Source organism: Grampus griseus (genome assembly GCF_964374135.1).
Source record: "Grampus griseus genome assembly, chromosome: 13".
Lineage (NCBI taxonomy): Eukaryota > Metazoa > Chordata > Mammalia > Artiodactyla > Delphinidae > Grampus > Grampus griseus.
Genome location: NC_139007.1, coordinates 39,213,535 through 39,229,068, shown reverse-complemented (window position 1 = coordinate 39,229,068; position 15,534 = coordinate 39,213,535). Strand labels below are relative to the sequence as shown.

Genomic DNA, 15,534 nt, shown 5'->3' with positions numbered 1-15,534 from the left:
AGAAAATATTAAATTAACACTTGTTAATTAAGAAGATACAATTTTGGGGAATTCCCTGGTGGTTCACTGGTTAGGACTCAGTGCTTTCACTGCTGAGGCCCAGGTTCCACCTGTGGTTGGGGAACTAAGATCCCACAGGCTGAGTGGTGTGGCCAAATAAAAAATATATATATATAACTTTTTGGTATATAGAGAAATTTCAAGCAAGATCAGGTGACAAAACAGCACATGTGCAAAATCACAATCTTCTTTTTTCCACTTTTCCCAAGGGGAAAGAAGACTTCTTACCTGAAACGCTGGTATTCATAGAGCCTGGAGATACAGAACCCTGGATGTTAGGGTCAATGTCATTGACAGGGACCTTTTCATTTTCCTGACCAACACTGGGGACTTCATCAACAGCTACACTCAGCACTTTGGAGATGGGCAAATACTGGAGGGCCTACAGAAGGGGACAACCAAGAGATCACACATCAACTCAGTTCTCACAGAAGCTTCCAGACTTTGTTTCAGGAGCAGCCCTTGACTTTGTAGAGGAGGAAGGAGGTGGAGGTGGGCCTCAGTAACTTGCCCAATCATGAAAGGTAAATCTGAAGCTGGGGGACCTGGTGATATCACCACCTCTAAGTGGCCTTAACCTCTAGGCAGGTCTACATTGATCAACCACCCATAACGGACAAGGCATTGTGTGAGGTGCTAGAGATACAAAGATAAATAAGATATGGACCAAATTCAAAGAGTTCAGAGTTTAGTGGGGGACCCAGGACTTATAAGCAGATCATTACTATCATTACTATACCATGTGACAGGGGAGAGATGATTCAGAGGTAGATCCCATAGTGACTGATTGGGAAGGGATATTGTCAGGATGATAGCCAGGTTTCGTGGTTGGTTGTATCAGTGAGATGAAGTATAGAGGAGTAAGAAAAGATTAGGTGGCAAAATAGTAATCTTTCTAAAACAAACGTGATCACATCACTGCTTTCTGATGCCTCTATCTTGTGTTAGGGCCTCTCCTCTGTGACTCTCTTTACTCTGTGATTATACTTACCACACTGTATTTAAGTTGACTATTTACTTGCCCTTTTTCCTACCATCCTGTGACCCACTTACTTTTCAGCAAAGATTATATATTCCCTACATGGCCCAGGATATGTACCTAGCATAAATTAGACCCTCACTAGATGTTGCTGAATAAAAAAGTGGATCTACATTAGACAGCATAAATCCAGAACAAGAGCATGAAAACAAGAACTTATAGCGTGAATATGAAATAGTTTAACAGAAACATCTTTGAAAAAGCTAAATGGAGTAATTTCATAAGAGCAAGCTTCCAAAAGAAAAAAGTTTCAAAGGTCTCAAAGAAAAAAGCTAGTGACCCATTATTTTCTTGTCATTTGTAAGGCGGATGGAACACAGAAACTGACAATCAAAAACTAAGTGAGAGGTGTGAGAAAACAATGTGCTGCCCATCCTGGGAAGGCACTGCATCATCATATAACTGTTTCACGTACTTGCAGGTAGTAGTGAATAGTCTTGAGTGAGGGTAGGTGACACAATAACTAATTTGTGTAAACAGTCAGGTCTTCCTGTGCCACTAAGTTAGGAGGATTGTTTTTTCCCATAAGGAAGTTTTCTCCTGCAACAGACAATCTATCAGCTCTCTGAAGGGCAACATTGTACTCCTGCATAATGTAGGCAACTTGTTTCTGTTTAAGAGAGATGCAAAGACAGAACTTGGTTATTTACAAGCCTTATTTCTTGTGTCATTTGCTTCCAAGTACAGTGTAATACTGTTTGGGAACCAAATAAGAGGCTTTGGGAATATCAAAATTCTTCCATATTCTGAATTTGACTGACAAGGACAGTGATCAGTCACATTCTTAGGACTCTGAAGGAGAGTGACCCAGCAAAGAGTCAGTGCACAAGGATATTTAGTAACTGGAGTTGACTTCTTAGATTTTTACCTATAGCCTATGAAGAAAAATGTATTTTCTATAATATAAAGCTTCCTTCAAATCTCATTCTTAAAAATAGGTACCATTATCTTCTGCCACAGGCAGAACTGGCAAGTAAAGGCAGCCACTAGTTCCCTTCCCATCTTTAGCTACCACTTTAAAAGAAATTGACAAGATACACTGTGGGAATGTAAACTGGTACATCTATTATGTAAACAGTATGGAAATTCCTCAAAAAATTGAAAACAGAACTACCATATGATCCAGCAATTCCACTTCTGGGTATACATCCAAAGAAAACAAAATCAGTATCTTGAAGAGATATCTGTATTCCCATGTTCAACTGCAGCATTATTCACCATAGCCAAAATATAAAAACCTAAGAGTCTGTTGATGGATGAATGGATAAAGAAGATGTGGTACATACACATATAATGGAGTATTATTCAGCCATGAGGAAGAGAGGAATCCTAATATTTGTAACAACATGAATAAATATGGAAGACATTATGCTAAGTGGAATAAGCCAGAGAAAAAGACAAATACTGTATGGTATCCTTTGTATGTGGAAGCTGAAAAAAAAAAGTCGAACTCATAAAAGCAGAGAATAGAACAGTGGTAGCCAGGGGCTGGGGGGCCGGGGGAAAAGGGGAGATGTTGGCCAAAGGGTACAAATTTACAGTTATGTAGGATGAATAAGTCTAGAGATATAATGTACAAGCATGATGACTATACTTAATAATAGCCCATAGGTTCTGTTCATGGGCCTCCTACCTTATAAAAAGGATAAAGTGGCTCCATGATCTTACTGTGATGGCAAAATCTCTTCCACCTAAGCATGTGTAAATATTTACTCTGGGCCAGCTGGGTAATTCTCGTTGTATAATACTTTAACAACAACAAGAAAAATTAACACTTAACCACCATGTCATTTCTCAAGTCCTAAGATCCCTTAGGAAAGCAGCCCAACTTCTTTCTACCTTTCAAAATATTCCTATGTTTGCTTTCTGTGCTATGTCCAGGAGTTTTTAGGAACAACCTGGAGGAATGACATTACTTCATGTTTGTGGAACTGGAAGTCTCAAAAGGCCATTTTTTAAGCATTTGCTTAGTTTACTATCTGGAGTCTCCCCCAGGTTGTCAAAAGTCATGAATCTTGTACTTCAACAATTTACAACCTAGACTCTGCCCTGAATAGATGCATAGTAAGATACATAAACAGGTGAATCAAATGCATACATAATAAGAGGAAATAATGGCACCCCAAATTTTTATAGGGCTTCATGGTTTACAGAGTACTTTCTACATATACATATATATTCTTATACATTTACTAATTACATGTATACATTTACTATTTAAAACATATTACTTTATAAATAAATATATATAACTCAACGATGTTGCAAGGTGGGTGGAGTGCATATTGTTATTTAAAAAAAATAAATAAAGGCTATTTGGTTAAGATTCTTACCAAAGGTGGAAAGAAAAAATGAACACTTAGAATACAATTATAACAGGAAGACTGGATTAAATCTTAAGAACACATATAATGGGAAAATAAGTCTGATTGTTTTGGAAAGATGTATTTTCTACATGAAGATAATAAAATTGAGAAACCTGTCTCAAAATTGATTTGGAGAGAAAAGCTCTCCAATTAAAGAGGGTGGGGAGGGAGGGAGGAACTGATAAAAACAAAACAAAACCAAAAAAACCAAACCTGGTTCACCATTCAAATTTAAATGAAGCAAGTAGGCATTTTGCCATTCCAACAGATTGTAGTTTCATTTATCAGTTGGTGAACAATTTTAGCAGTGACATAAAAGCCTATAAAATTATCTAAAGCTAAGTTTAAAAGTTTGCTTTTAAACTGAAGTTTATGACTCTAAAATACAAAGCACATTACAAGTGAGATTACAGCTTCTAACCTTAGACCAAGAATTTTACTTATACTTAAAGATAGTCAGATAAGCCAACTCTTTTAAAATATTTTATTTCTGATAAAAATAATAGTGGCTATGATGGAATAAATAGGGCCAGACTTACCCTTCCATCATAAACAACTAGAATATAGGACAAATTACACAAGGCAACTGTTTTCTGACATGAGACAACAGACAATGCAGGACTCTTGTCCTTGAGAGAAAGGAAAAAAATGAAATGAGCCCAGGTTTTCTGCCTGAAGAAGGCAGTTTTTGAACCATAGAGTAGGAAAGCAGAGCACGATGGTCTCTCCAAAATCAAGTTTGGGAAGCTGAGTCGGCTGGAGTTTGCAGGGCAGAGTACTGGAGAGGAGAAAGTTATGCAGAAAAAGGGTTCCAGAAATCTGCATAGAGATCCCTTTGAGCTTTTTGCTGACTATTAAGCCCTGAATACAGAGAGCAAAACTCCATGAGGCTGTGCAAAGAATAACTAACTAGGGAACTGTAAACTGAACACTTCTCAGAGTTCAAACAGGACTAGGAGATGTTCACGTTTCAGTCAGACAGGGTGAAGAGTCCTCACTGAATACCTGGGGTATTCAGCAGAGACATGAGAGGGGTGACAATTTAGTAAGAAAAATAAACTATCTCTAGAGTAAAGGTAACTCTAAACCTGCTCTAACAAAGCTTAAAAACCAAGTCTTGTAAGTGTGAAGCTGATCTAAAACTTAATTGCCCACCAGAATGAAGACCAACATCTTTAAAGGAATACAAAAAAAAATCAGCATTCAGTAATGTAAAACTGCAATGCCCAGTGTCCAAAAAAATTACTAGACATGCAAAGAAGCAGGAAAATATGACCCACAAGCAGGAGAAAAATTAATGAAGAGAAACAGACCCAGAAATGGCACCAGTGAGGAAATTAGCAAACAAGGACTTTAAAAGGGATTTTATTAGTATGCTCAGTATGTTCAAGAATTGAAAGGAAAATGTGAACATAAGAAGAGAAACGAAAACTATTAAAAATAATGAAATAGGGACTTCCCTGGTAGCACAGTGGTTAAGAATCCACCTGCCAGTGCAGGGAACATGGGTTCAAGCCCTGGCCTGGAAAGATCCCACATGCCGCGAAGCAACTGAGCCCGTGTGCCACAACTACTGAGCCTGTGCTCTAGAGCCCGCGAGCCAAAACTACTGAGCCTGAGTGCCACAACTACTGAAGCCTGCACACCTAGAGCCTGTGCTCCACAACAAAAGAAGCCATTGCAGTGAGAAGCCCGCACACTGCAACAAAGAGTAGCCCCCGCTCGCCACAACTAGAGAAAGCCTGAGTGCAGCAACAAAGACCCAACGTAGCCAAAAAAAATAAAAATAAATAAATTTATATAATAAAAATAATGAAATAGAACTTCTAGAAATGAAAGCTATATGAAATAAAAAATTCATTGGAAGTGATTAACAGCAGATTAGACAGTGCAGAAGAAATGATTAGTAAACTTGAAGATATAGCAATAGAAACTATACAAAATGAAGCACTGGGGGAAAAAAAGACAGAAAAAGATTTAACAGAGCCTCAATGACTTACGGAACAATATGAAGTAGTTTAACATATATATCACTGGAGTCCCAGAAGGAGGGATAAAGATAGAAAATATATTTGGAGGAGGGACCTTCGAGATGGCGGAGGAGTAAGATGTGCAGATCACTTTCCTCCCCACAAATACATCAGAAATACATCTACATGTGGAACAACTCCTACAGGACACCTACAGAATGCTCGCAGAAGACCTCAGACTTCCCACAAGGCAAGAAAACCCCCACGTACCTGGGTAGGGCAAAAGAAAAAAGAAAAAACAGAGACAAAAGAATAGGGACCTGCACCTCTGGGAGGGAGCTGTGAAGGAGGAAAAGTTTGCACACACTAGGAAGCCCCTTCACTGGTGGAGATGGGGAGTGGGAGGTGGGGGAAGCTTCGGAGCCTTGGAGGAGAGCGCAGCAACAGGGGTGCGGAGGGCAAAGCAGAGAGATTCCTGCACAGAGGACCGGTGCCGCCAGCACTCACCAGCCCGAGAGGCTTGTCTGCTTACTCGCCAGGGCGGGCGGAGGCTGGGAGCTGAGGCTCGGGCTTCAGAGGTTGGATCCCAGGGAGAGGACTGGGGTTGGCAGAGTGAACACAGCCTGAAGGGGGCTAGTCTGCCACAGCGAGCTGGGAGGGAGTCCGGGAAAAAGTCTGGACCTGCCTAAGAGGCAAGAGACCATTGTTTCGGGGTGCACGAGGAGAGGGAATTCAGAGCACCGCCTAAACGAGCTCCAGAGACGGGTGCGAGCAGTGTCTATCAGCGCAGACACCAGAGATGGGCATGAAAACGTTAAGGCTGCTGCTGCAGCCACCAAGAAGCCTGTATGCGAGCACAGGTCACTATCCACACCTCCCCTCCCGGGAGCCTGTGCATCCCACCACTGCCAGGGTCCCGTGATCCAGTGCATCCCACCACTGCCAGGGTCCCGTGATCCAGGGACAACTTCCCCGGGAGAACACATGGCGAGCCTCAGGCTGTTGCAACATGACGCTGGCCTCTGCCGCCTCAGGCTCGCCCCGCATTCCGTACCCCTCCCTCCCCCCGGCCTGAGTGAGCCAGAGCTCCCTAATCAGCTGCTACTTTAACCCCATCCTGTCTGAGCAAAGAATAGACGCCCTCAGGTGACCTACATACACAGGCAGGGCCAATCCAAAGCTGAACCCCAGGAGCTGTGCGAACAAACAAGAGAAAGGGAAATCTCTCCCAGCAGCCTCAGGAGCAGTGGATTAAATCTCCACAATCAAGTTGATGTACCCTGCATCTGTGGAATACCTGAATAGACAACGAATCATCCCAAAATTGAGGCAGTGGACCTTGGGAGCAACTTTAGACTTGGGGTTTGCTTTCTGCATCTAATTTGTTTCTGGTTTTATGTTTATTTTAGTTTAGCATTTAGAGTTTATTATCACTGGTAGATTTGTTTATTGATTTGGTTGCTGTCTTTTTTAAAAATATATGTATATTTTTTTTCTTTTTCTCTTTTTGTGAGTGTGTATGTGTATGCTTCTTTGTGTGATTTTGTCTTTATAGCTTTGCTTTCACCATTTGTCCTCGGGTTCTGTCTGGTTTTTTTTTTTTTTTTTTGTATAGCTTTTAGTGCTTGTTATCATTGGTGGATTTGTTTTTTGGTTTGATGGCTCTCTTCTTTCTTTTTTATATTTTATTTTTAATAATTTTTTAATTTTTAATTTTAATAACTTTATTTTTTTTCTTTCTGTCTTTTTTTTTTTTCTCCCTTTTCTTCTGAGCCAAGTGGCTGACAGGTTCTTGGTGCTCTGGCCGGGTGTCAGACCTGAGCCTCTGAGGTGGGAGAGCTGAGTGCAGGACATCGGTCCACCAGAGACCTCCCAGCCCCACGTAATATCAATCGGCGAAAGCTCTCCCAGAGATCTCCATCTCAATGCTAAGACCCAGCTCCACTCAACAACAAGCAAGCTACAGTGCTGGATACCCTATGCCAAACAACTAGCAAGACAGGAACACAATCCCACCCATTAGCAGAGAGGCTGCCAAAAATCATAAGTTCACAGACACCCAAAACACACCACTGGACACGGTCCTATCCACCAGAAAGACAAGATCCAGCCTTATCCACCAGAACACAGGCACCAGTCCCATCCACCAGGAAGCCTACACAACCCACTGAACCAACCGTACCCATTGGGGGCAGACACCAAAAATAACAGGAACTACGAACCTGCAGCCTGCAAAAAGGAGACCCCAAACGCAGTAAGTTAAACAAAATGAGAAGACAGAGAAATATGCAGCAGATGAAGGAGCAAGGTAAAAACCCACCAGACCAAACAAATGAAGAGGAAATAGGCAGTCTACCTGCAAAAGAATTCAGAGTCATGATAGTAAAGATGATCTAAAATCTTGGAAATAGAATGGAGAAAATACAAGAAACGTTTAAGAAGGACCTAGAAGAACTGAAGAGCAAACAAACAATGATGGACAACACAATAAATGAAATTAAAAATTCTCTAGAAAGAATCAATAGCAGAATAACTGAGGCAGAAGAATGGATAAGTGGCCTGGAAGATAAAATAGTGGAAATAACTACTGCAGAGCAGAATAAAGAAAAAAGAATGAAAAGAACTGAGGACAGTCTCAGAGACCTCTGGGACAACATTAAACGCACCAACATTCGAATTATAGGGGGTTCCAGAAGAAGAAGAGAAAAAGAAAGGAACTGAGAAAATATTTGAAGAGATTACAGTTGAAAACTTCCCTAATATGGGAAAGGAAACAGCCAATCAAGTCCAGGAAGCACAAAGAGTCCCATACAGGATAAATCCAAGGGGAAATACACCAAGACACATATTAATCAAACTATCAAAAATTAAATACAAAGAAAAAATATTTAAAGCAGCAAGGGAAAAGCAACAAATAACATACAAAGGAATCCCCATAAGGTTAACAGCTGATCTTTCAGCAGAAACTCTGCAAGCCAGAAGGGAGTGGCAGGACATATTTAAAGTGATGAAAGGGAAAAACCTACAACCAAGATTACTCTACCCAGCAAGGATCTCATTCAGATTTGATGGAGAAATTAAAACCTTTACAGACAAGCAAAAGCTAAGAGAATTCAGCACCACCAAACCAGCTTTACAACAAATCCTAAAGGAACTTCTCTAGGCAGGAAACACAAGAGAAGGAAAAGACCAACAATAACAAACCCCAAACAATTAAGAAGATGGTAATAGGAACATACATACTGGTAACTACCTTAAATGTAAATGGATTAATTTTAGGCAATTCCAACTTTTTTCACTTTTATTATAATGCTGCAATAATAATCTTTATGGAAAATCTTTCCCCCCAGGTTGTGAGTTATTTTCTTAAGAGAGATTTCCAGAATCTTCCCTAGGTCAGCCAACAGTTTTTGAGGTCTGCGACTATCTTAGTCAATGTTGTATTGCTTCATAATACCAGCACAGGGAGTAACTAGTAGAAACTTAGTCAATTGTTTAGTGACTATAACTAAGCTGAACTTAAATGGCATGGGTCTCTAACAAAGAAGAGCATTTATATTAACCAAGTTCTGCAAACCACACATATAGAGAAAATCCTACCCTGGCCAGAGGACATACCAGAAAGCCAGCTTTGTTCATACATTTCCACCAAATTCCAGATCTACTTTTCAAATTGCAAAATGACTCTTACGTGCAACAGAAGCAAAGGTAAATTTTCAGGAGTGTACTCTCTCCTTAGGCAGCTCTCTAGCTCCCTCTGCATGACATCTGCTTGAATAACAAGGGGTTTTGACTCAGCCACCTGAACCCGGGGTTGGGGGTGTGGGGAACGGACCAAGCAAACAAAAGGAAAGAAGGAAATAAAACTATCAGGGTCTATGACGGAAAATGGCATATAATTTATGATAGTTTTTATATAACACATTATGCTGTTACATACAATGAATTTCCAAATAATGAATTTTAACATCACAAATCAAGGAACTGTAAAGTTTAAAACACTACAAAAATCAGATCTCTCCAAAGAAGTATTGGCCTGCTCTGATCCAGCAGTGAGCTGAATATTGGGCTGTTCTGTCTTTGTAACCACTGTCAATAAGATCAGCTGTTTGTTTGCAAAAATAAGCTTTCCCTGCTAACAGTTTCCAACAAGTTAGCAAATTCTAATTTATTGTTGTGTTGAAATAGCCCACTGTTCTACTCATCTGTAAAGTTTTCTTTAGAGCCAGTTCCCTTTCTCTTTGAAAGTAAGAAATGTCCTTTGGCATTCGAACAGAGCTGCAGAAAGTTTTATGCAATAGAAGCTGTAATTATAGAAGCTATAATAAATCAGATTAAAGATAGGCCCTGATTAATCTGTAACTCCACAACTGCTCATTTCTAAATAAGTGTATCGTATTATACGGGAATGTTGGGGGCATGTAAAGGCCACAAGTTTCTGTCTTAGTCAGAATCTCTCTTGTGTACACCTCATGCCGGTTAAACCTTTCCCTGGGCCAGTTTTTCTCTCCTTCTCATACAAACATCGTCTTTCTTCTACCCCTGATTTACCTCTTTATTTCTGACAGTAGTAAGGATGTTTCTTTCCCCCACCCATATTTCCTTCAGTAACCACATGTCTAACAACTACTGTGCTTATCTGACCTCTAACTTACCGTAGCTGACACATAAAATCATTATTTAATAATTTAAACAAAATGTTTTTATTTTTGTGCTCTTGCTCAATTATCTAGAGGGTGAAAATGACCCTTAAATATCAAACATGAAATACTTTGGAAATTATTTTCACCAAACTTTCTGCTTCAGAAAAATTATTTATCCCTAGGAAAAGCATAGCAGAAGTGTCTGCTTAAGCACCCTCTGACTGTTGTCCAGGCCCAATCATGAGGAAGTTGTTTGTACCAAAGGCTCTGACATGAGGAGGTACAAGCAGCACTGCCTGGGGCCTGATAAGAGGTTGGATCCTGGATCAGGAAGAGGAGCGCTCTCCCCATTGGGTGTAAGATACACCCCAAGGCTTGGCAGCTTTGGGAACATTGCAACCATGGAGCAGATGTTACTTCCTTAAGATGGGACTTCGGGAACACTGGCAAGGGAGCCACAGGAGATAGTTCTGGAACACATGTGAGAAACCACCTTGAGATCTGAGGGGGACTGTAGTCAGTAAAGTATGGTTAATGTTCATATGACTGTTATCAGTCCCCATGGATAAGTTTTAAGGGAAGATAAAAATAGACTTGCCAGCAGTTCACCTCACTGGAGGCAGTGGTCCTGTGAAACGAACACCAGGCTGACAGTCAGGAGGTCCCTCAGCCACGTGAGGCTAAGCTTGATCCATTTGTGTTGAATTCACAACTGCAGTTGGAATAATGCCTTCCCTTATCTCCTCACGTCTTGTTTTTTTTTTTTTTTTTTTTGCGGTACGCGGGCCTCTCACTGTTGTAGCCTCTCCCGTTGCAGAGCACAGGCTCCGGACGCGCAGACTCAGCGGCCATGGCTCACGGGCCCAGCCGCTCCGCGGCATGTGGGATCTTCCCTGACCGGGGCACGAACCCGTGTCCCCTGCAACAACAGGCGGACTCTCAACCACTGCGCCACCAGGGAAGCCCTATGTCTTGGTTTTGATGGAAAAAAGACACAAGCTCTGAAAGGGTAAAAGCATTAATAAATCAAAGGTATAACTTCTGTGATTACTGGGTACCTGAATTCTGGCTGCAGCCTCATGGAGGTGGAGAACCAGTAACCACCTAGAAAGGGGACCAGCTACTAAAGGCAGTCAGAGAAACAGAAGAAACCCATCCCTTCCCTGCCCTTTGGTCTTCTAATTCTTTGGCATGTTGGGAGATTGGGTGGGGTTCTGGGTTTAGTTCTCTGACCCACTCTTGCTTAGACCATGCTCAGACCATGCCTTTCCTTTAACCCCAAAGTGTCTGCAAATGACCTAAAAGAGATTGGTGAACACGGTATGTACATCAAGCCAAAAAAAGAGATTCACTCATTTGTTCATCAACATACATCAACATACATTCATTCATCTATGTATTCGGCAAGCATATATGAAGCACTTAACAACCACAAAGACCTGGGCTTATGGGGGCAAGATGAGGGAAAGAATGGGAAAGAAGGAAGGAAGCTAGGAAGGAAAGAAGGAAGGGAGGGAGGGAGGGAGGGAGGGTGGAAGGAAAGATGACTAAGGCACAGTTATCCTCCAGTTCTCAATAGATTTTGTAGTCTAGGAGGAAATGAGAATTCTAAAGTTATTATCAGGAGTGGATATTTTCCATGGACTCCAGAACCAAGCACAACACCTGGCAAACAGAAGGTGATCAATAAATGTTTGTTGGATTAATAGTTAGATTCTTCAGGTCCAGTGTTTGGTGGTTTTGGGGAGTGGAGAAATACAGGTATCCAGAGATTTGCCATCACTCTGTCCTAAAAGGGACTTCAGAAAACCTTTCTTACCACAATGCACAGTGGGCAGCCCCTTGCCTGACACCCTGACATTTAAGTTTTAACAATATCAACATTTGATCTTTGCATGGTGTTTTATAGTTTTCAAAGTGCTTTAGCATGCATGATCTCAACTGACCTTTATAAGGTAGGCAAGGTACATATTTTTAACCTTTCAAATAAAGGAACAAAAGCTGGGAGAAATTACGACTTGCATGGTTCCATTCCCTTTCCACTTCATCACACAATCCTTGATCTGCTTCATATACCTCAGGGCTTTAAATACCAAATTATAAAATACACTAAATACTGGTTCTTCAGAATCATCTTTGGAAGGAGGTACTAATGTACCTATTTCCTGCTTCTTCTCCAGACCTTCCCTCTCCAACCTTCACCATCCACATTGTGTTTACTCAGCTACTCAACCTAAAAGGGTCCTTATAACTGCTCCTCTTGATCAATTGTGGCAGTAGCAGAAACAGAGGAGTTTGAATGTCCTGGGCCCATGAGGGCTGAATTGGCTACCCTGTCTCTCTCAAAGAATTTGATTGCTATGGTTGGCAGCATTTACCTATAGAATAGCTCCTAACAGAACATCATTTTGCAGAATTCATTATCAAACACCTCACATTATTTTCGTTTTGAAATTTCTCATCAAAATCAAGGTCAAATTCAGTTAAAATATCATTGGAGAAAATGAGATTTCATTGACTATGATTTGTATAGTAGCTTCTGGAACTTTAAGACAATGATATTTGTGAGATGTAAGAGCACTTTTCCTTCTTCCTTGGTAGCACATTGCCTCTAAATGCCTTGATAATTCTAGAATATAGGAAAACCTTAGGGGCAGCAGTTAAGTCTGAGCTTGAGATGATGCCAACTGTCCATGTAAAAAGGAGAGGGGGTTCTGATGGAGACTATGGGATGAGAGTAGGGGTTAAAGCCCCTAAGACCATGCCTTCACACTGCCCTTATTTACCTGTAAGCTCGATGAGTTGACCCCTGAAGAGTCCCCTGTTCTTGTGTCTCAGACTTCAGTTCTGTCAATTGTACAGCCAGTTCTTTTTCCAACACCTGGATCCTTTCTGTGGAAGCAATCTTATAACTTTCATCCATGGTTTGCATTTACTAATTTTCTGATCCCTGAAAAAAAGAGAGAAAAAATTTGTGGCTGACTTCCTCAGTGACCATTAACCAGTGCATGGGACTTTGTCTATCATTGTCCAAGAAATCATGTCAGTTTTGTCGAAATGTAGGTTTTTGTAATTTGGAGAAACAGCTGGACCAGACTGCTGTCATTTACAAGTTAATTACCATTTGGTAAACAGTAGAGAAAACATAACGTAGGTTAGAATATCCATTGACCATCTTTGTTCAGCCCAGCTCACCTTTAGAAACATCTCTGTTCCAGCTTTGACTGTGAGGGTTTATTAAATGAGTTTGCATCCACCCTGCCTGACTTCTGTTGTCTTCATAAAGGCTGTAAAGGGGATTACACACTAAATGTTATGAGTGGTGGTTACTGCTGCTTTCTAATACCACTTAAGCTGGAACAAACAAGAGGTGTGCGCAGGATCCCTCTACTTGCCTGAAGTATATCTCCATAAGCCTTTTTGAAGGCATGAGCTTCTGACAACGGGTAATAGACTGAGGGTGCAGGTCTATGTCGTATGATCATGATCCATGTACTTTTGGGTTTGGAAGAAAATCACACTTACGCATTTGAATGTGTTTTCTTAATTCTGAATGCTGATATTTGTCACATAGCTTTTACAATGAAATAAAATAGTTGAAAACCACCTCCTACCCCCACTGCCACCCCAGTTCACAGCCTGTCAGATTCAACACAATTGTTTGCTAAGTACTTAGTGTCAATATTTTAATGAACAACATCGATTAACTTCATGACCCAGAATGAGACCCACGAATTGCAGGAGATTCAGTAGATGATGTGTTTCTTGTGCTACTGCTGCCCTCATCTGTCCTGGATGAGAAGGGGTAAAGTCACAAGAAGGGGTAAAATATTTAAACTTTCCTTTTTTCCTTTGACATTTCTAAGATTTTCATTTTCAGAGGTATTTCATTTTCTCAAGTTACTCTGCTGCCTTTTCAACAAATAGGAAAGATGTAGAGATGTTTTGTGTAGAGATTACCTTTGGGAGCCTATTCATTCTTTTTATAAATATTAAAAATGGAAATGAGCATTGTGTTCAGTCTAGGTTGTGAACCTGCAGAGTTATAAATCTGTCATGTTTGGCACACTGCTGGAGCTCAGTAAAATGCACTGTTGTTGTTCTCAGCAAAAGTAAAATGTTGTTATGAAAAGTATTTGCCACTTGGCAGTGTCCTTTCAAGTTGGGCAAACAGTTAAACAGCTGCCTTAACAGCTGCATTCCAACCAGCAGCCAAGAGGGGCAGCAACACAGACTGACATTCTTCTCCCAAAGGATGGATATTCTGCCCTTATTTCCTGATCACTTTCAACACTTCACAGCTCAGAAATGAGAACATTTAATCCTGCATCATTTAGCTTGTTACACAGTCAAGTACAGTATTCACAAAATTAACATAAGGAGAGGTTGGTCTTTGCCAACTGTCCGTGAAATGCATCCAACCCAGAGGAATCCATGCCTGCTGAGCACTCATGGCTAGTGTTAAAGAGACAAACAACTGTTTATTTATTTATTTTTAACTTTTTATTGGAGTATAATTGCTTTACAATGGTGTGTTAGTTTCTGCTTTATAACAAAGTGAATCAGTTATACATATACATATATCCCCATATCTCTTGCCTCTTACATCTCCCTCCCTCCCACCCTCCCTATCCCACCCCTCCAGGCAGTCACAAAACACCCGAGCTGATCTCCCTGTGCTATGAGACTGCTTCCCACTAGCTATTTTACATTTGGTAGTGTATATATGTCCATATATACACTACCACTCTCTCACTTTGTCCCAGCTTACCCTTCCCCCTTCCCGTGTCCTCAAGTCCATTCTCTAGTAGGTCTGCGTCTTTATTCCCATCTTGCCCCTAGGTTCTTCATGACCACTTTTTTTTTTAGATTCCATATATATGTCTTAGCATACGGTATTTGTTTTTCTCTGTCTGACTTACTTCACTCTGTATGACAGGCTCTAGGGACACAACAGTTTATTTTGGGAGAGGGAAAGATGGGTTCCATTTATCGAGCACCTACTCTGCGTGAGACAGGCACTGGGCCCTCATTTAACGTCTCAGAAAAGAGATTCTCAAGAATTGTTTCAATAGTGTCTTTTAAAAAATAAATACATTTAATTAACTATCGACTATAAACAAACAAACCAACCCCCCCCCCCTTTTTAAAAGTGGGTTTAAAAAGTGGTACAATCTAAGCTCTAAGGAAAAGATGGTAAGATTAGCTTGAGTAGGGTTTGAGGGTGTTTAATAGGTAAAGTGGGCTTCAATGGGGTTAAAGCAGGAATGTTTAGAAGAGAAATAATGAATAACTTCAGAGTCTTATAGGGAAATGTATAATGCATGTCAAAAACTTCAAAGTGACTACCAAAAGAATGGAAATGCAACACAGAGCTTCCCAAACAAGCAGGGGTGAGGGATAGGAAATGGGTCTTTTAAATCCAGTAGAAGGCAGGAAAAGAGAAAAAAGGAAAC

At 40.7% G+C, this 15,534-nt stretch overlaps 1 protein-coding gene across 1 annotated transcript in view; it reads right to left on the bottom strand.

The window, feature by feature from the left end:
* LOC309831483 (uncharacterized protein) overlaps nucleotides 1–13,015 on the bottom strand; it is a gene marked incomplete at its 3' end in the record, with an annotated part of 142,077 nt that extends 129,062 nt beyond the window's left edge. Inside the window, 7 exon segments of the mRNA XM_082668701.1 lie at nucleotides 289–442; nucleotides 1,515–1,562; nucleotides 1,566–1,709; nucleotides 2,733–2,846; nucleotides 9,127–9,237; nucleotides 9,641–9,713; nucleotides 12,865–13,015. Coding sequence (XP_082524827.1) covers nucleotides 289–442; nucleotides 1,515–1,562; nucleotides 1,566–1,709; nucleotides 2,733–2,846; nucleotides 9,127–9,237; nucleotides 9,641–9,713; nucleotides 12,865–13,010 — 790 coding nt within the window. The 5' untranslated portion in view covers nucleotides 13,011–13,015.
* Nucleotides 13,016–15,534: the final 2,519 nt, after the last annotated feature.